We start from the raw sequence: 22,204 nt of genomic DNA on the forward strand, positions 1-22,204 counted from the left end.
TCATTAATATTACAATACAACTTTTAAAATCATTAACTAATCAGCCCTGGCCAGGTGGCTCAGTTGGTTGGAGCATCATCCTGTACACCAAAAGATTGTGGGTTTGAGTCCCAGTCAGGGCACATACCTAGGATTCGGGTTTGATGCCTGGTCGGGGTGCTAATGGGAGGCACCCAATTGCTATTTCTCTCTCACATCTATGTTCTCTCTCTCAAAACATATCCTGGGGTGAGGATTAAAAAAAATGTTTAAGTCATTAACCAATCAGCCTTCACACACTAAAATACTTCTGAATTCCATTAGAAAATGTTCTTCATTTCTAATGATAAGTCTATACTCTAAGATAGTAATCACGGCATCACATCCCAACAAACATCTTCCCAATGTCCTTCAGTTAGAGCCTGTAATCACATAAGCAGTGGCTCTATTAAAACCTTTAATACATCCTATTTGGCTTTCAGAAGCCAAGTATGGAAAGTTCTTCTCTTGGGAAAAAGAAAAAAACAAAGGTGTAAGTTTCCTTCTAGCACACAGCACTGACTTACAACTTTTTTTAAAAATATATTTTATTGATTTTTTATAGAGAGGGATAGAGAATTAGAAACATCGATGAGAGAGAAACATCGATCAGTCGCCTCCTGCATGCCGCCTACTGGGGATGTGCCAGAAACCAAGGCACATGCCCTTGACCGGAATCGAACCTGGGACCCTTGAGTCTGCAGGCCAACGCTCCATCCACTGAGCCAAACCAGCCAGGGCGACTTACAACTTTTGAGAATTCCATTTTGGCAAGTAGACTTGGTAAGGGGCCCTTAGAGTAGCTGCGATGGTTTTCTGGGCTCAGGAGTTTGGTGATGAGCTGCCCAGCTTGGCAGGGAGGCAGCCCTCAGCCTGAATTTCTCCAGGAGTCACCGTGTCACCCCAAAACCACCTGCACTCCCTAGGCCTGCAGGGTGCTTCTCCCTGTTGTCACACAGGTTAAACATGGAAAGCAGGTCATACAGGAAGTCTGTGGGAAGGCCAAGAAGTCTGGGGAGGCCAGGATGCTTTGAATCCAAAAATGGAGTTTTGTACAGCACCAAACACCATGAGAAGATGCTGATATCTCCCAGTGGCCATTGCTTATCATCCTCTCTCTAGATACAGTAACCACAACATCAAACCTACCCTGAATCCCCTCCTTATAAAAAATGATTATAAGATCATCCTAAGAAGGGACTGAGACTGGGAGAGCCATCTGCCTTGTTAAAAATACCCCCTCTGAAAATCAGACCTGTAAAACCACACTTTCTGTACCATGTGGCCCTTTATAAAAACAACAGAATTCCAAAGTTCTTGCTAATCATTTTACTCTTGATCTTCTTTCCTGTTATCACAGGACTCCCAAGTGCTACTGCAGTTAACATAAGTAGCACCCAAACGAGTCTCATTACTGGCCTGAGGCCCTTGTAGATAAAATCCCCTGGGTGATGCCTCTGGCTGAGGTTGTTTTCTTGGTTGTTTAAAACAAAAAGCATTTCTAGTCACTGGAGGGAGAAGAGTGGGAAGATACCCTTAATCTGGCCTGGAATTGGCTAGAAACACCTGGGAGTTTAAACAAGTGATTTGTACTCAAGGCCCAAATGGGACGTGGTCCTTAGGGCCAGCGCAGTGGGGACATGTAGGTTCTGTTATGGGGAAAGTGCTGGAAACTGAAGCTTTTCAGAGACTGTGTCAGAGGCTGGACACCTAAGGGTGGAGACAATTGAGGGAGAAAAAAATAATGCCCTAGACCAGTGATGGCGAACCTTTTGAGCTCGGCATGTCAGCATTTTGAAAAACCCTAACTTAACTCTGGTGCCGTGTCACATATAGAAATTTTTTGATATTTGCAACCATAGTAAAACAAAAATTTTTATTTTTGATATTTATTTTATACTAGAGGCCTGTTGCATGAAGAGATTTGTGCAATAGGCCTTCCCTTCCCTTGGCTGCTGGCACCAGTTTTCCTCCCACACCTGGGACCCAGGTCTTCGCTCTGGCTGGGCTCCGGCCAGAGCTGCCCCAGAGCCGTCAGGTTTCGCTGCTCGGCAGGCCCCAGGGCCATGAGGCCTCTATGCTCCGCCTGGCACTGGGGCCCTGTGGCCTCTATGCTCCGCCTGGCACTGGGGCCGTGATGCCTCGCTGCTCTGCCAGCCCCGGGCCCTGTGGCCTCACTACTCCACCTGGCGCCAGGGCCATGATGCCTTGCTGCTCTGCCTGGCACCGGGGCCATGTGGCTTCGCTGCTCCGCCTGGCACCGGGGCCGTGATGCCTCGCTGCTCCGCTTGGCGCCAGGGTGTGAGGCCTCGCTGCTCTGCCCCGGGCCGTCAGACTTCGCTCCACCGCTTGGAACCTAGTATGCAAATTAACCGCCATCTTTGTTGGCGGTTAATTTGCATATCGTGCTGATTAGCCCATGGGAGGCGTAGCGAAGGTATGGTCAATTACCATGTTTGTCTATTATTAGGTAAGATATTTAAATGCCATTTAACAAAGAAAAAGCAACCAAAAAAATGAGTTCGTGTGTCACCTCTGACATGCGTGTCATAGGTTCGCCATCACTGCCCTAGACAGTGGTCGACAAACTCATTAGTCAACAGAGCCAAATATCAACAGTACTTCTTCAAAATAGACTCGCCCAGGCCGAAAACCGACTTCTGTGCATGGGCCACGAAGTTTCAACCGCACTGTACGTGCACCCGCATGTGGTATTTTGTGGAAGAGCCACACTCAAGGGGCCAAAGAACTGCATGTGGCTCGTGAGCCGCAGTTTGCCGACCACGGCCCTAGAAGAAGGCTTATTCCAGTCTCTAGGCAGGGAAAGCCTAAGATAAGCCTGAAATATCTTTTTGCATAAAAAATTAAGGACATGCTTGCCCTGGCTAGTGTGGTTCAGTGGATAGAGCACTGGCCCAAGCACCGAAGGGTCATGGGTTCATCAAGGGCCAGAACTAATCTTTTTAGGTGCATAATCTTATTCAATCCTTATAAAAACCACTAGGAGGCAGGTAAGAGTAGTTGGCACTGACATGGAACTACTTGAACAGTGTTTTAAGCACTTTACATACATTAACTCAATGTACATAATGTATGTAAATCCTCACAACAACCTTATAGGATAGGTATTATTATCGCCACGTTTTACAGATGAGAAAACTGAAGCGAAGAGATGGTGGTAATGTGCCCAAGGTCTGATGGAGCAGAGAGCAGCACCCAGGTAATCTGAGTCGAGTCTGTGCTCTTAACCTCTCTGCTCTGCCCCTCGTGTGAATGGCTCTCTGTTCAACCTGCGCAATAAAGAATCATTACTTACATTGCAGTGCACAAAAGGGCCTGTATCTGCCGGCTCCTCAGCAACCTGGACAGCTTCCTTCTCCAGCTGCTCCTCTGCCGTTCGGGTGGGCACGATCACTGGTGGGGCTTGATTTCCTGGAGTAGAGTTACCATCTGGCAACACACCAAGAAGAGCTAGAGCTTTAAGACCTGCATGGAAGCAAATGAGAGAATGGTTAAAAGTTTTATAAAAAGGATGATTTCCTGCAAATGCCATAAATCACTTTGCTACTTTATGAAAATAAAAGACTGAATTCTCTATAAGCCAAACCAAGGAGTACTCAATACAAACCTCCCTGGCTATCTAAATCTACTCAGCTCTGATTTCACACACCAAAAGTTTGGATAGTGAGGGATACATGTACTTTACTAACAATAGATACAATAGGATTGTCTATTTAGAAAATCATCAACATAACGTAGTAGCCCCACACAACCGGATTTCTAAATTCCCACTGGCAAACAGATAGCAAAATAGCTCTGAAGCACAGAGACTGCCCACCTGCTACTTATTACAGGCCTGATTTCCCCCGTGTTGACTAGAATGGGGAGTCCATTATTCTGCAAAGAATTTAAATGTCTCAGAAGTTTAATATTCACGTTATTTTCTTCTTAGCTCCCCTCAGTAAAGTCAAAATCATCTAGATATTTTATTAGTCAAACTGCTTTAGTTATAAATAGCTCTCATTTAGAATACAGTTGTGTGGGAGTAGATTTGCATTCCAGGTTTAAAAAAAGGCTAAATTCCTTTGGCAAAGTTAAGTCTGATAGATCCAAATACGAAATACTTCGTCCACAGACATCAAGCGTTTAATTATTAATTTATTTTACATCTTCACGTACATATGTTTGAGAAACTGCTACTTTAATACCAACGTTTCTCTCAAATGCATTTGAGAATTAAAAATAAAGTCCTGCCACAGGGGGGACACTGCTTGTGGGAAACTGGACTGTGTAGCCTCTGAACAGAGCAGAGTGTTTCACTGCTGCGGGCTGGTTTGGTTTGGCTTCTGTGCATGAGGAGCAATCACCTTTTCCCTGGTGAGCCTTCATGAGACAGTCCCCGACAAGCTGCATGCACTGGCTCCGCAGGGTGACGGCACAGCTGCGGGCCCGGGGATCCAGCTTCTCACCATCCACTTCCTCTGAGCTGGCCAGGTGGGCGCTATAGAGAGCCAGGGCGGCAAAGAGCAGCCAGGCATAGTTGTGGATGTAGGGCTGGATGAGCCTCTGCCGGTCACTGCTCCGGATGGTCACCATCGGGTGGGCCGTGATACTGTGGGTAGGCAAATGGCTGCAAAGGAAAGACATTTTTAAGGCCTACACCCTTTTGTGAGGCTCCAAAAAGGAGAACAGAGCCTCAGGGGAGCACGTGCATGGTCACAACTGAGCATTCATTACCTCTAAGGCTATGGCTATTAAAAATTTAAAGGTAAATAGGTGTCCTCACCCAGAAAAATGAATAAACACAAACGTTGTACATATCATTTCAGGATTTCACAACCCCCAGAAAACTGTATATGAAAACCAGAAGATGTAAGAGTTCCTTACTGATAAATTTTGTAGGTTGTAGTTACAGCATATTGGTAACATAAGGAAATGCCCATAATTTTCAGAGATGGATATGAAGTATGTAGAAAAGAAATGATTTAAGATATGTAATTTGCTTGAAAATACTTTAACAAAGAAAAAAAAGGAAGGAATAAGCTAAGCACACAGAGCAAAATCTTCCCAACTGCTCAATCTGGGTAATGGGTGTTATGGGGATTCACTGTACTAGTACTAGTTTCTTTACTTGTAGGTATATTTGAAATTTTTTATAAGAGGTTTTTAAATTATAAAAAATAGCCAAGGGATACATAGAAAAAAAGTTGCAGGGTTAGAGGACATCTGAGACATACCCATAGGAATATTTCTTTGCTGCATAGCATCCATAGCAAAGGTCAAAGTCATCGCACACATTGCAATTCATCCTCCGGCCTATGATCAAACCCTGGCAGTGGTCACAGGTAAACTCCATGTTGACCATTTCGTGGTCATCTCCGTGGCCCTCAGGCTTCACCCCACCTGAGGAGAAAAATATCAGTGTGAGGTGGATTGGGCAAAGGACTCTTAGAACAGCTGCTTCCAAACCTAAACCAACCACAGAAGCAGAGCTGTTCCCAATTCACTGATCAGGACATTAGAAGCCACAGCATCTTCTGGAGACCAGGCATTCTGCCCAGTGGCTCTGCACATATAGAGAAACAATATTCTCCGCACAGAACGTCTTATCAATGGTACCGTGGACTGACGCCCTTTTCCAGCGCAGCAGAGACTGATCAAATCAATGACCAATTTCCATTATGAAACAAATCCACATGCCCATTCATGAGCTACCATGAGCTACCTACCAGAACCCCTCCTCTGACAAATATTAGGCATCTACTGTGTATTCCTGAGGGACCTGGTTTTTGCTCTTACCTTTTCATTTCAGAATCAGAGATTAAAACAGACTTCATAACCCCATAGTGAGAAAGAATGTTAAACACAAAAGAGACTGACTGACTGCTCTGGTTTCCTTCCTACTCTAAATCTAGTGGGTCTCCAAACACTGCCATAGACTCTACTTACTGATCCTCACACCTGACCCACTTCTGTTCCCACTGCCACAACCCTAGCCCAGACACTAATCCCCTTGTCACCACTGTGATTGACTTCCTAAGGGAAACTCATATGGACAGAACCACCTTCCTCTAGCATAGCTCTGATCATGTTAATATTCTGCTTGAAAAACCTTCCTGCTCTCTGTAGACTCATTCAAATTCCTTAGCCTAGTATGTCAGGGCCCCACAATCTGAGCCCCGCCTGTCTCAATCCATCACTCAGCTGGACACGTGAGCATGTCTACCTAAGCATGGACAGATGCTCACTCCTCTGGCACTGGACTTTCTGCTCTGGATGGTGATGCACTCACTCTCCAATGTTTCCTTCACGTCACCCAGTTCTAACTTTCTTCAAAGACCAATTCACATTCAACCTCCTCCACAAGCCTTCCCTGCAGCAGTGATCACTGCTACTTCTCAATGTTTCCAGAATAATCTGCACTTCTCCTCTGTAACTCAGTATGCACACGCTTGTACTAGAACACATGTCCAGTCTCCTTCCAGGGCAGGGTTGTATCTTTTACCACTGGGCCACGTGCACAAAGAGCACTCAACTGCTCACTACTGTTGGTCTGTTTTACCTCAGCACCTACAAGTCAAGAGTTTCAAGAATTTTTGAAGTTTGCTTTTTGTGTATGTGTATTTTACTAATTCTAAACACTGCACGATTCAGAGGAAAACTAATTTCCCGGAAACTCAACTGAAAGTACATTCATTGGTCCTGAGTACTTATCAAGTGCCTACATCCAGCATGATGGAAGGTAACAGAGCTCTGGAACCTAAGATTCAGCTGGGGAGATAGGCTCATATTTGCTAACAAGTCAGAGAATACTACTGGGCAGTATCTTCATTTAGTACAAAGAGAATCTAAAAATGGACAAGATCACAGAAAACAGAAACAATTATTCCTTTTGGGCATAGTTTATGCGACCATCGAATTTACCTAGGAAGCAAGTTTTGCAGAGATCCATGTCACTGCACTGCAGGCACCGGTAGCGATGCCAGGGGGCAATCTCATCACACCCATCACAAGAGATGTCCACATTTAACAGGTCACAGTAGCGAGCAATAAACATGTGCATCTGTAAGGTGAAATAAGCACAATTACCCAATAGCCACTATTCATTAATCAATCCATCCTTTAATAGGTCCTTAAAATATTCCAGGCATTGTACTAGGTGCTAGGATTAGGAAATGAAGGAGCTTAGTGTCTAGTTGGGAACTCCCTCCAGCAAACAGATGACACCATACAATATAATAAGGGCTTTGATAGGCATATACAGGAGGCTTAGAGAACACAGAAGAGGGACATCAATGGGTGTTAGGTTTTTCAAAGGAGATAATTCCTCAATTGTGACCTGAGGGACAAATTGGTATTAGCTAGGTGGGGTTAAGGGTGAGAGCATGCCAGATAGAAGCAATAATAAGCTCTATAGGAAGCAAAAGGGAGCTAGACTCAAGAGAGTGGCAAATATTCAGTATATAGAATACATCAGGGATGGGGAATAACCAGGTAAAGTTAGAAAGGGTAACCACAAAGTGCCTCCAGTGCTAGTCTACGGAGTCACCGACCATCTTAAAATAGAAGACGAACGTGATCAGATTTGAGCATGGTTATTACGTGAAGACTGGAGTGAAGGGGGCAAGACTGGATAGGGAAACTGACCATGACAGACACTGTTAAAGCAACCCCATGACCTCCCGGTGCACAGGGCTGGGCTGAGCAGTAAATGAGACTACAAAAGGTGGGCAGATTTGAAAGGCATTAAGGAGGCAGAAGGAGGATTCTTGGGGAACCACAGGATATAGGGATTAGTAAAAGGGAAGGGTCAAGAACGACACCCAGCCTTCTGGCTTGGGTACTTGGTTGGACAAGGGTAGTGTTCACAGTTACAGGAAACTGCAAAAGAAGCATTGTTTACTAGCATTTAAAAAGAAAAACCTTCTGGGGAGATAGTAAGGGCACTGTTTCATGAACAAACAAATTGTTTTACTGGAAAGTAACTGGGAGCCACGGTACGATTTATCTTTATAGCTTAGAAATAAGGGAAATAAGTCACTAAGTCACCATACAGTAGTCGTTCAGAGCAAATATGCCAAGTCACTCTAGAACTACAGAAATTTACAGAGAAAAATCGCAAAGGCCAATTTGGTGTGCTCCATCCAAGCACCACAGAAGTGCTATATGAGTAAAGTAACTGGCACATAGTAGGCATACAATACTAAGAAAAACCAATGAATCTGAGGCAGCAGATGCCTGGCACAATGTGGTGGTGACAGATTAACACCGAGTGGGAGAGATGGACATGCAGTTATCTGAGCCTAGTGCCTTTACACATCTGAATCATGTAACTCTGATTCCATGTCCACATGGCTGCTTCCATGCTCACCAAGCAACCTGATTGAAACATGGCTTCCCACGTTGCTTGCCTATAGGAGAGGTCAGGGCCTTCAACAATTCCATCTCTCACTGTAAATTAATAAACTGGCCTCATGAGCCCATTTTCTGTGAGTCTAGTTCTATGGGAGAGAGCCACTCCCTGAGTGTGGTCAAGTCAGTATACAGGGCCCCTCAGGTAAAGACCACACTCAGTGACAGTGCACTCACTAAGGCAGTGGTTGCCAACCTTTCGGACCTCACAGACCACTGGTTGGCGACCGCTGCTCCAAAGGTTTCCTTAAACCAGCGGTCGCCAACCTTTCGGACTTCACGAACCACCAGTGGTCTAGGGACCACCGATTGGCGACCGCTGCACTAAGGTGCTGTCTGCCCCGAGCCCTCTCAGGAGACAGCCCGCTGCGCTCCCCCAGGCAGACTCGCCTCTCCAAACTCCTAGCAAATCACTTTAGATTACTCTAGTTGAAATGTCTTACTTTCCTCTGCTTCTCTGGATCTTCCTGGGCTATTTTTTCATACCAGGTCTCAAACATGCCATCCTGACACTCATCCATCCATTCTGAATTCTGCTTGGCATCAGCAAGCTCATCTTCTTCACTCCATTGGCTGAAAGAAGGACAAAAAGAGAGGAAAGCATGCCTCTCCCAACAATCCTAGAAAGTGCTGGTTAACAGACTGTGTCCCATGGGTCTAAAACATAGGGTATTTTTAAACTCAGGGGAAGAGGTCAATTTGCTTTTCAAAATCCCAAGATTTTCCAGATGCTTGATAAATATACACCAATAAAAAGGGAGATGCCCTTTCCAGGGCAGACTACAATGGCTGAAGAACTAGAACTTAAAAAGTTGTACCTACATGGCATAATTCTACTTGACAACCTACTATGTGCCAGGCACTGGAGCCAAATGAAGTGATTTTTTTTTAAAGTCTTATTTGGTCATGCTCAGCACACCCCAGTGGGATCAGCATGAGAAGAAAATCAGGAGACCCTGGGGCTTTAACTCTCCCACTAGCTGCTGCAAGATCTTAACACAGCACTCAGCTTGGTCCTCAGTTTCCTCATTTCAAATAAAATTTCATATAGATAATCCATGGGCCCTTTAGCTGCAAAATTGTAAATATCCATTATTTCAGTTTACAGTTTGTTTTAGTCACTAGAATTTTAAATACAAAATGATTTGCTTGACAGAAAATGCAAAATAAATTACCAGCCAACAAATACTCATTTGTTCATTCACATGTTCCAACAAACTGACTTAAGTCCTGCTCAAACTGAGCTCTGAGCTAGCTGCTATCAGGGACTGGGAGGCCAGGTGTGGTCCCACCCAAGGACTCATCACATAGGTGCAGACAAAGCCTGAAACAATGAGCACACTGCCAGGTGACGGCCCCTGTGCTGTGTCCCCTCTGTCAGCCAAGAGCACCCTCTGACAGCAGAGCCATGGCTGAGGTTTGGTAAACAGAGACAACTTGAATTCTATCTCCTTTTCCAGAATATCTCTTGAGAGAACTGTTCTGGTGTTAACTCATTCATTTATTTCCTCCTAATTCTCTCCTCTTGCTTTTCTTCTCCCATTCTCTTCTCATTTCTTTTCTACCCACATGAGTGCTTAATGAGTAGCTTGAGCAGTGTGGAAAGACATTCATTAAAAGAGGAAAGGAAAAAAACCCTTTGCAAACTATTTTTTCCCCTCATGCTTTAAGTCCTTATAATGTGCAAGATGTTATAGTGGCTAAAAGCACATATACACATAACAAAAAATAAAGAAAAGGATTCTTCAATTTAACAAGCTATACAATTCCAAAAATGCAGAGAATCCTCATCCTCCGGGTGTACAGTACAACCACCACCAACTAGCTTACACACACAACCATGTACCAGGGACTGGTCCAACTCATTTATTCCTCCCAACAATCCTGTGAGGTAGGTGCCATTACTATCTCCAGCTCTAAACATGAGGAAACTGAGGCACAGAGCGAGTGAATAACTTCCCCAAGGTCACCAGCTAGTGTGTAGCAAGGCCAGGATATTGCACAGAGAGCCCAGCTCCAGAGTCCATGCTCTGAACCCCTATGCTACATGCAACCCCTGTACTGCACACTCGCCTTTAAGAGCTGCAGAGTGTGGGACTGTGCTCTTACCTGATCACACTGTCATGGACACTTATATTTTCTTGTGACATTTTCATGAGGAGATCTGGTAACTGAATGTCAACAAAGAAGGTGAGATCACTGGGTTCCCAGCCCATATCCAAGAGATGAAGTAGAGCTGTCTGAACACAGGATAAGGCTGTCATTTATGCTACTAAATCCTTTAATCGCTTTGACCATAAAGAGAACAAATCGATAGTAAGTGTCTCGAATTTCTTTGTGTAGAGCTGCACCACAGCCTTCCAAATGTCCAAAATAACTAGAAACAGAGGAAATCATTGATCACTTAATTGTCAAAACATCATTTATTTAATAATAATTTTACATGAAAAAGAGCTAGAAGAAGCAAACAATGAAGCGGCACAGAAACGTAAGTAAATACAAATATATTGGTAATAACTTCAGAAAATAACAGACAAAACAGCAAGTGAGTCTGCCTGGTTCAAGAAGGCTGCCACAGGAGTATGGAAATACAATTAATCTTCCTTTGCTAATATAAGAACCACCTTCCCACCACTACCTGAATGTCAGATACTGTGTTAGGTATTTTTCACAGATTACCTCCTTTTATCCTCTCCACGAGTCCTGCCCACCCTTTAGTTTCCCTTCATTGATGCCGTTAGCACCAAGCCCAGTCTTTGCTTCCTTGATCCTAGTCACCTTGGAGACTTCAACATCCATGGGAATGATGCCCCAGTCCCTCTGTCCCTGGTTTCTCTGCCATCACCACCTCCAGTGATCTTCTCTATCCCCTTGGCCATCCCCACCTGACGGTCACTTCCTTGACCTTGTCATCACAATAATGGCATTATCTCTGAAATCCTCACTTCAGAGCATCCTACTCTGATGACAATCTCTCATCTTGCTCACCTGCTCTGGGACTTCCACACAGCATTTTCAATCCCAGGAAGCCCCACCATGATGCTGTCTCATGCTCACTATCTGCTATTCCCACCAGGCTTTCTTTCTTTTTGTTCCATATGCAAGCTTAACCCTTTTCGGTCCAACGTCGAGGCTGAGGTCGACACCGCAAACCGGTTCAACATTCAATCCCGTCAATTAATTTGGATCAGACTATTTGAATTCCAAAAATAAAATTGGACCACAAAGGGTTAAGATCCCATGATCAATCACACCTTAGCAATCAACTCCCTTACTTTTTTCTCCCTCCATATACTTGTGTAAGAAATCTTACACCAAATCAAAACAGCTAAGTGATGCTGAAAGAAATACCACACAACCAAGCTTACTATATCTCTTTAAATTCACAACCATAACTCTCAAATAAGCACTCAAAATTGCCAGGCAATCAGATTGACTTTCTCAATTGTTATTATTACTTCAAACCTTCTACTTCTCCGTAAAATGCCACTACCTCCTTTTAAAACATATGGATAGCTGATGACTATATATATATATATATGTATGTGTGTGTATATATATACATACATACACACACACACACAGAGATTACCTCCTTTTACACATATACATACACATATATATATACACACACACATATATATACACACACACACTAGAGGCCTGGTGCACGAAATTCGTGCACAGGTACAGTCCCTAGTCCTGGCCTGCGATCAGGGCCATCTTCCCTGGCTGCTGGCAGCCAGCCCCGCCACCCACCACCACCCATCCCCAGTTCCCTGTTCCCCATCAGGTGATCGGAGCCTGCTGGATGGAGGAAGGACCGAGAGGCTGGCTGTTCCGCTTGCTCGCTGGCCCTGCCCCCTGCTGCCGGTTGCCCTCTGTGTGCCGCCAGTTGCCCTCTGTGTGTGGGGTGACCAGCAGGACGGGGGCCTGCTGCCACCCACCCCCAGTTCTCCGTTACCCATAGGGTGATTGGAGCCTGCCGGCCGGGGGTAGGGACGGAGAGGTTGGCCAGCAGGCTCCAATTGGGCGATCAGGGCCTGTGAACTGGGGGAAGCTCCTGCATTGAGCGTCTGCCCCCTGGTGGTCAGTGCGCATCATAGTGACTGGTCGTTCCACTGTCTAGTCGATTTGCATATTACACTTTTATATATATAAAATAGAAGTGATAAGCCCTGGTGGGTGTAGCTCAGTTGGTTGAGTATCGTGCACCAAGAGGTCACCAGTTCCATTCTTAGTTAGGGCACATGCCCAGGTTGTGGGTTCGATCCCCAGTAGGGGGCATGCAGGTGGCATCCAATTGGTGTTTCTCACTGATGTTTCTCTCCCTCTCTCTCAAATCAATAAAAACATATATTCTTTCACCCTAGCCAGTATGGCTAAATGGATAGAGCGTTGGCCTGCAGACTGAAGGGACCTGGGTTAGATTCCAGTCAAGGGCACGTACCTAGGTTGTAGGCTCAACCCCTGGCCCTCATCAGGGTATATATGAGAGGCAACCAATTGGTGTGTCTCTCTCACATCGATGTTTCTCTCTCTCTCTCTCTCCCCCTCCCTTCCACTCTCTATAAAAATCAATGGAAAAATATCCTTGGGTGAAGATTAACAAAAAATAAAACAAAACAAAAAAACATATTTTTAATAAAAATGATTACATAGAAATTCCCCCATCTTTGTACCAACAAAGCTACCAGCCAACTTGCAGCTCTATGCATACTGTGTTTCCTCCTGCTACCACAAATAGAGTCTCCATGGCTCTATTAAAGGATGACTTCTCTACCTATGCAATTGCTACTACATTGATCCCTCTTTTCCTGCATCAAGTTTTCCTCATTACTGCCTCATTTCCACCAGCATATAAATATATTACTATGTCTCGAGAACCCTCAGTTGATCCCACATCCCCTGCAATTACTACCCTATTCCTCTGCTCCCCCCACTTTAAGGCCAAATTTCTGGAAAAAATGTCTATAGTCTTTCTCTACATTTTATCACCCCCACCCCCCAATTCTCTTCTTAACCTAATCCAAGGGGGCTTTCGGCCCCATGGCTCCAGTAAGACTATACCAAATCCAGTGTGTTCTTCTCTCATGTAACCTCTCACATCAGCATTTGACACAACCAACCATTCCTATCTTTTGAGATACATTTTCTCTTGGCTTCTATGACACCACCATCCCCTGGTTCACTCTCAATGGCCACTCCTTCTTGATCTCCTTAGCTGACTACTCTTCCTCTGCCTGACTTCTAAATAAAGAAGTGTCCCGAAGGCTTAGTCCTGAGCCCCCTTCTTGTCCATCTCTGCATTCTTTCTATGAGGTCTCACCTGTCTCATGGTTTTAAATACCATCTATATGCTGATAGTATCCAAATTCTATCCCTACTCCTGGCTTCTTTCCAAAGATATTTTCTTGATATCTTTCCTTAGATGTGAAAAAAGCAGTTCAAACTTAACATGGACAAAATAAAACTCATTGAGTTTCACCCCAATCTGTTTCTTTCATACACTTCCTTTCAGTAAATACATTACCATCCACTCAACTGCTCAAGCCAAAATCCTCCGAGTTTCCTTCCCCAGTAGAACAAGGGCCCTGTCTGCCATGTCCACTGCCATATGTGTATATACAACACCTAGAACAGCACCTGGCACAGTCGACGCTCAGAAAGTATTTACTGCGTGCATATTAGCACAACCTGGTGAGGTACTTAGATCAGTATCATTACTGGAAAGGAGCATTACATTGATTTCACAGCTTCCAGGAGCCAAATGATGAGCATGAAGAAATGGCAATATAATCCTGTCTGGTAAAATATAAACTCATCAGGAGAAATAAACACGTTCCTGGTATTTACTTACTAAAAGGATAGAACAGAACCCAAATTTCCTTAGGATGAGAGAACTGACCAAAACATAAATTTGTTTCTTACATAGAAATGATAGAATTATTAATTAGAGAAGATGAGGATTTCTTTAAACAACCCCTGCTCATTTTCCTTGAAGACTTGTAGTTTGTACTTACTTGGTGAACTCTTTCTGGCAGGTCAGAAGTTCCAACAGGAAAAGTATGTAAGGTGGATGGAAGCAATGCGGCTGCCCAAGGGCTTCTGCACAATACTGAATTATCTTCAGGACTTCAAGGATGCTCTGGGCTTGGGCTTTTCTCAAGGAAAGAACCTTTACAACACTGGAGACAGAACTCAAGTCAGGAACACCCAGAAAACTCTTGAGCTGGGGCAGAAAGAAAACACACCCCGCCCAAGTTCTGATGCCATATTAATACAAGGGAAATACTATTGTGAGGTATCAGAAATATCACTCAGGCAGGATATCAATATCTGTTGCTACTTTTAGTCCAGCATTACAGATCAGTTCACACCGTCCAGAAGCCCAACAACCCACACGAAAAAATTAATTAAAAAGGAACCTCGGTACATCTTTACTTCCCCATAGAGACAAAGCCTTCATTCTTAGGGTAGGAAATTAAAACACGAAATACTTCCAGAGATGTTGGCCCACTGACAAATAATTTTGACAGAAAATATCAAATTCTAATTTCTCCCAGGGTTAAAATAAGACAAATTTATAAACAGCAGCTACCAAAAGAAATGTTTCTTTTCTTATCCTAACAGTACATTATTGAGATATAATTTACATACAGTTGTACTGTATGTAATCTTAAGTGAAAATCTTAAGTGAAAAAATACTTCTTTACCAATTTTTTTTAACATTCTAAAACAAATCTTGATCTATCCTTCAAGTATTATTTGCTCATTTTTAACATGAGCTTCAAGCCTTTGGGTAGACTGGTTACCACCTATGGCTTGAGAAAAGAAAGTGCTAGAAAGGTCATGCCTGGCTCACCTCTCATGGGAGAGTGACTGATCTTTGATGAAGTCCATCACATCCCTCAGCACAGGGTATTTCTCTTTCACTGTGGGAACTGGTCTGGCCTCCTCTGGCTTCCTCCATTGACCGGAAGGAGAGCAGCCGGAGTCGCCCTCGGGTGAAGGGGGGCCGCCGAGTGGGAGTGGAAGGTGAAGAGGGCTCTTCGGCTGTGGCAGAGGACACTTCTGTGGCAGGAGGGCCACTGCTGGGTGGCAGCTTCGGCTGGACATCCAAGCCAGGACTCCTGTCTCCCGCAGCAGGGGGCGCTGTGTCCGTGGGAGATGCCGAGGCTTGGAAATGCTCTTCCACCACAGAGCTTGTCCTCTGGCGCTTGTCAAGTGGCTGCAGATGGTGATCAGGTTCATCTGTAGTCACCAACTTGTCAGAGCTTTCTTTTGAACTTATACCCATGGACAAAAATTTTAATAACAGAAGACTCTTCTGAATACATTCTTTTGCTACATGCAAAAAGAAAGACCATGGGGAAAAAGTCAAAATTAAACTTATTGCCTAGTTTTAGAGAGAAAATGACCTATTTAAACTCAACAATTTAGGACAAGAAATACCTCCATTATTACAGTGATAAAACATATTAACTAAGAGAATAGAATAAAATTTTATCTCATTTATATAAACCAAAATCTTCCCAGCACTATAAGCACACTTGAAAAAGTTTTATTGTAGACAATTTCAAGCATATATATACAGAGAGAGAGAACAGTATAAAGTTCATCCCTGTACCCCTCACCTAGCTTCAATAGCTAACAACCCAAGGCCCGTCTAGTTTCACCCACTCCCCACTGCCATGCAGATTCCAGGCATCACATTATTTCAACTGCAAAAACTTCAGTATATTTCTCTAAAAAAAAATGAGTTAAAAACAAACAAACATGATATCATTTTAAAAATTAACAGTAATTCCTAATTTCACTGAATATTCAATGTCTGCACACTTTCTTTTTTTAAAAAAGAAGTTATTGACTTTAGAGAGAGCAAGGGAGAGAGAGACAGAGAAACATTGGTCAGTTGCCTCCTACAGGCCTCTTGCTGGGGATCAAGCCTGCAATCTGGGCATATGCCCTGACCAGAAATCAAACCGACGACCTTTTGGTGCATGTGATGACAGTCAACCAACTGATCCACCAGCCAGGGCTTTTTTTTTTTTAATCCCCACTTGAAGATATGTTTTTATTGACTTTCAGAGAGAGAGGAAGGGGGAGAGAGAGAGATACACATTGATGTGAGAGAGAAACATCAATAGGTTGCCTCCTGTACCCACCCCAACCAGAGATCAAATCTGCAACCTAGGTATGTGCCCTGACCTGGAACTGAACCCACAATCTTTTGGTGTACAGGACAACGCTCCAACTAACTGACCTACCGGCCAGGGCTCAATGTCTACCCGGCCAGGGCTCAATGTCAGCACACTTTCAAAATGTAATAAGATGTAGTTCCAAAAGCACCTGATGCCTCCTAAGAAAAATAATTAGGAAGAAGTAAAAAGGAAAGTTTCTATATCCCTGGAAACTACATTTAGTACCTGTGTTATGTTCCCTAGGTCAACACAGCTTCAATGAAACTAATCTAGAAGACAGGTCACTGGTTTTCTATGAAATGGAAACAGAAGGCCCAGTAATGACTGGAGTCGGCACACTCACCCAGGCTCTCAGGGTTTGCCTCAGCAGCTTCTGACCCGCGTTTTTCTTCTGCCTCATTCCCCAGGCTCACCAGGGACTTCTGCTTTATCTCTAACTGAGGGGAGAATTTGAGACACATAATTAGGCTGTCCAGACACGACAATAGGGCAGCCACAGAAAATTACTTCAAAAGCACACAGGGTTGAGATCATGGAGAACTTTATAGTTATTGTTCAGCTAATGAGGACATAGGACTAAGACATTATTGTTAATCCTAGAAGTAACCCAGGCTGTGGAGCTATCTTAAGGTAAATCCACAAAACTACCTTCAACTATTTGAGAGGAGCTTGTACCCATAACCCTATTATTTAAAAAAAAAAAAAAAACAACTCTAGAACACTGGAGGTGGAGAAGGGACTATCTAAGGCTGACCTAGTAGAGATGAAGAAGTGAAGGTCCAGAGGAGTGAAGAATCTTGCAAGGGTCATACACTTGGTTTGCTGCAAGAGGTTAGACCGAAACTTGATCTCTATTCTACCCTGAACGAGGGGATACCTCTAAGTGATGTCTAGACTGCCAGGCAACGGTCACAATATGACCACAGTACTAACATCCCAGGCAGAAGGCCATGTGTGATTTATGAGAGGCCAAAGTCTTAGAGAGAAAGCTGGCATCTTGTCCAATGTCAGCAGCTTATATAAGGCTAAACCAGAAGCACAATCTACAATATGCCTCATCACCTGCCAAATCTTTTTTACTTAAGCTGTTATGTGGTAGCTGACTGCATCATACACTCTTTTTCTTAAACTGTTACTAATGCCATGGTTTCTCTGTCAAATCTTCTGATTCTCCTTCTACCGTTCTGATGACGATACCTTTTAGTTTCTTTTGAGAGATTCTGTTCATTTTGGCTTCCATCTATCTATCCAGTACTTTTGGGCACCATGTATGTTCTGATCATTGTGGATTCTGTCCAAGGCTATGTGTTCCTGGATAAACTCATACTTTAAAGAAAAACTATTACCAATGATTTGCAGATTCCCTATCTCAACCTTGACATGTCTGTGATGCATCAGCCATTTAAACTCTTTCATGTTTACTAAATTCTCCAGCTAGATGTCTCAGATAACCTAGATGTCCTCATACTCAACATGACCCAAAGTGAACTTTCCTGCCCATTCTCAGATCCAAGACCATCTTTCCTATTCTGGTCAATGCTTCTATCATCCACCAAGTCACCCAGCAACATGGGAATGGTCCTAAATTCCATCCTCCTGTTCACCACTCACATCAATTACAAAGTCTAATTATTTTATCTTCTAGGTAGCAGAAGCCATCCTCATCTAATATCACAACTGGTCTACTTTCAATTTCATTATCCAGCCTCTACTAAGTAAAAGGTTTTTTCCCCAATTACTGTACAATATTTAAGATGATTGTGTATATATAAAAAAATACGGATATACGGATATATAGGGATTCATCTCCATGCCCAAGAAATAAAAACAATTCTCCTAATTTTTGTGTTTATAATATCCATGTATTTATATGATTTTACTACATATTGATGTACATAACATACAGATTTGGTTTGTGTTTAAATTTTATATAAGGAATATCATACTTATGCATTCTTCTACAACTTGCTGTTTTGCTTATCGTCACGTTGGTGAGCACCACCCATGCTGATACATGCAGCTCTACGTCATTCACTTTCATTATAATCCTGTATTGTTATTATCACTTTACATTGTAATATAATATTATATAGTAGTATAATATGCAACCTGTTTCTCCATTCTCCTACATTGTTCTTCCAGTTTATTGCTGTCAGAAACAATGCTGCAGACCACTTCTCTAAAATGCAGAAGGGCCTCTCTCCAGACTAAAACCATCAGTGGTTGCCCAGTACCTAAGGCAGTGATGGCGAACCTATGACACGCGTGTCAGAGGTGACACGCGAACTCATTTTTTTTGTTGATTCTTCTTTGTTAAATGGCATTTAAATATATAAAATAAATATCAAAAATATAAATCTTTGTTTTACTATGGTCGCAAATATCAAAAAACTTCTATATGTGACACAGCACCAGAGTTAAGTTAGGGTTTTTCAAAATGCTGACACGCTGAGCTCAAAAGGTTCGCCATCACTGACCTAAGGTAATGCTTTCCTTCCTGGTCTAACAGGTTCCACAGGGTACCCTTTGGGATTTCTAAGGATGTAGGTGGGCTCAACTGAACCCTGTTTGTTCTGAACATTCTCAATACTCACCTAATTATGATTTCAAGGATTCTAAATTAGTTTATATTCATTCATGTCACTAAACTTTAGTTTAAAAAACATTCCTAAAGTTATATTCTTGAGAAGAGAGTTACTTATCTTAATTCTGTGATACTGTGGTGGGAAATTTTTAAAAATATAAAAATTACATGCAAAGGAAAATCTTACCATCCATATTCGAATCCCATCTGCCAAGGAATACACCTGAGCAAACTCCTCACTCAGGGCTGTCGTGCCCCCACTGTTTACTGGGGAAAGGAGAGACGAAAAGATTACATTCAGTTAACACAATTCACTACTGCGACACTAAGCACAGAGTAGTTTCTAAATCTAACCCACAGAAAAAGCTCTTCCCCTGACACTCACACATTGGGAGTGGTTAAAAGAGCCATGGGGGAAAAATTATCAACTAAGCCACAAATAGCTGTGATGGGTTCTCTGTGTTACTTCAAACTAACATTTTTCAAATGAACATCTGAAATGGACATACTAGTAAAGTGAGTAAAATATTAAAAGAAAAAACGTAAAAGACATGAAAAGTATTAAAAGTAAAATATCAGATACTAAAAATGAGCAAAAAATAATTATTGACATTAAAAAAAGGTCATGGTATATATTAAATTTAAAAAGCTGGTTATAAAACAATATAAATAAAATTGTCTTATTTAAAAAGAATATACATTAAAAACATATATATAGGGTAGGACAAAAGTAGGTTTATAGTTGTTTGTATATAATAATACAAGAATAAACTGTGTTTCGTGTACTCACAATTGTAAACCTACTTTTCCCCACCCTGCATGTATGTGTGTGTGTGTGTATGTATGTATGTATATGTATATGTATATGAATATGAATATGCTCTTATTTAGATACATTTTGTTTATCATATCTGTACACCTAATTTATATTTCCCTATATTTATTGGTGATTGTTACTTGCTAGGTAGATATATAGAAAAATGTTAATAGAGGTGTTCTCAAAATGATGAGATTATAGTTGATAATTATTTTAAGCTTTTCTGTATTTTGTAAGTTTCTACACAAATGGATATTATTTTTATAATTCAAAAAAGTTGTGATTTTTAAAGAAAGACCTGCCCCTTCTCTTCATCTAAAAACCAAAGGGATAACATATGTACTAAAACAGTGTAAAGCTCTTGTTGAACCAATATACAATGCAATGAATATTTTCTGAACATGTAGAATATTCTGGGCTCCATATCAGGTACTAGGAATACAGTGCTGAGAAAGAGAGACATGGGTCCTGCCCTCAAGTAGCTTTTAGTCGAGTTGAAAAACTCCTCCTGTACATTTCTAACTCAAAAGGGTAACCAATTTTTAGACAAATATGAGCAAATTAGCTAGACAAGAACCACTCTCTAAGTAGCTCAGTTTTAAAGAGCCCACGATCAGTCCTCAAAGGCTGGGCTAGAAAGAACTGAGACCAAGTATGTCTTCTTCAAAGCAACAGTGGTAGGCATTCTCAGAACAACCTGTATTCAGCAAAACATTTCTAGCTCTCACATTTCATTGTGTTTCTCTACTGCAAATAGTTATGTGTTATCTGAACATGATTTGAAAAGGAGCTGCAGAACTCTCCCCAGCCGAAAACTTGCTGCTTCTCAGCTTTTAACTCACAAAGCTTTTTCCCTCTACTCAAAGTTCCCAGATAACAAAGATTGTGCAGCTCTCTAACCACAATTTGATTATGAAACACACTGAATTTTTCAAAACCATAAAGGTCCCGTTGTTCCCCATTCCCTAGCAGAGATATACTTTTTCATATGATGGTTGTTTCCATTAAGTCACTCATGTTTCAATGTAGTTTTATTTTAGCAACTTCTTAAAGGAGATATTAATATTTGAGGGACTAATCAAGATACTTTGGAAATTAGGAAATAAATTCTGCAATATGAGATCCAAAGAACTCAGCAATAAAGGCAGTAGTGATAATTTCAATATTAATATCAATAATAATAATAAGAGCAACAGTCAATTACCTACTCTAATGGAAGGAAGCATTTGTTCCTGCTTATTTCATCTGCACCATGGAAAAAGCACATAACCTGCCAGAGTGCTCGGGAAAACACACACCTCATCTTTAGATGGGTTTTTCCCCTGAAGGATTAGGAATGGAGAGAGACTCTCCCTCCTGTGGGTCCTGTGAGGCTGCAGGCCACATACACAGGAAATACACAGAGATGGTATCCCTGATGGAAAGAAATGGTGGAGCAGGCTATCAACAAAGGAAGCCAAGCAGAGATGATGCTACAAAGAAGCTGCAAGTCTAAAGATAAGAATTAATACCAACATTTTCCTCCTTAGTCATGGCACACTGAATTACCTAAACAATTGTTTTAATTGGAATTTCTTGGAATGTGAGAGCTAATCAAAACTAAACTTTTATAAATAAGGACACTAAGGAGCAGAAAGGTTGTCAGATTAACCTGAAGTTGCACAACTTCTAGTTTTTGAGCTGGTACTATAGCCCAAGTTAAGGGTTTCTTTTCCATTAAACTTCTTGGTTGTTTTCCATTAGAATTTTGGATAAGACAAATTATCTGCTAATTAGGAAACTAATTAACTGCTAATTAGGAAACTCAAAGCTACTTGCCATATACTCCAGTCATGAATCTTTTGACTGGCAAAGCAGACCTAACAAGATGATGTCTATAATTATAGAAATACTAGAGGCCCGGTGCATGAAATTCATGCACTTGGAGGGAGGGTTGAGGGGGTCCCTCAGTCTGGCCTGAGACCTCTCGCAGTCCGGGACCCCTCGGGGGATGTCTGACTGACAGCTTAGGCCCGCTCCCAGTCAGACATCCTTAGCGCTGCCACGGAGGTGGGAGAGGCTCCTGCCACTACACTCGCCAGCCATGAGCCCAGGTTCTGGCTGAGCGGCGCTCCCCCTGTGGGAGCACACTGACCACCAGGGGGCAGCTTCTGCGTTGAGCGTCTGCTC

At 42.5% G+C, this 22,204-nt stretch overlaps 1 protein-coding gene across 1 annotated transcript in view; it reads right to left on the reverse strand.

Annotated features, from left to right (window-relative positions):
* ZZEF1 (zinc finger ZZ-type and EF-hand domain containing 1) overlaps window positions 1-22,204 on the reverse strand; it is a 113,438-nt gene that overhangs the window by 31,673 nt on the left and 59,561 nt on the right. Inside the window, 12 exon segments of the mRNA XM_023746331.1 lie at window positions 3,335-3,504; window positions 4,386-4,648; window positions 5,256-5,421; window positions 6,943-7,081; window positions 8,874-9,003; window positions 10,540-10,689; window positions 10,691-10,807; window positions 14,454-14,618; window positions 15,296-15,390; window positions 15,392-15,777; window positions 16,978-17,071; window positions 19,406-19,485. Of these exon segments, the coding sequence (XP_023602099.1) occupies window positions 3,335-3,504; window positions 4,386-4,648; window positions 5,256-5,421; window positions 6,943-7,081; window positions 8,874-9,003; window positions 10,540-10,689; window positions 10,691-10,807; window positions 14,454-14,618; window positions 15,296-15,390; window positions 15,392-15,777; window positions 16,978-17,071; window positions 19,406-19,485 (1,955 nt within the window).

Source organism: Myotis lucifugus, unplaced genomic scaffold (genome assembly GCF_000147115.1).
Source record: "Myotis lucifugus unplaced genomic scaffold, Myoluc2.0 scaffold_657, whole genome shotgun sequence".
Classification (NCBI taxonomy): Eukaryota; Metazoa; Chordata; class Mammalia; order Chiroptera; family Vespertilionidae; genus Myotis; species Myotis lucifugus.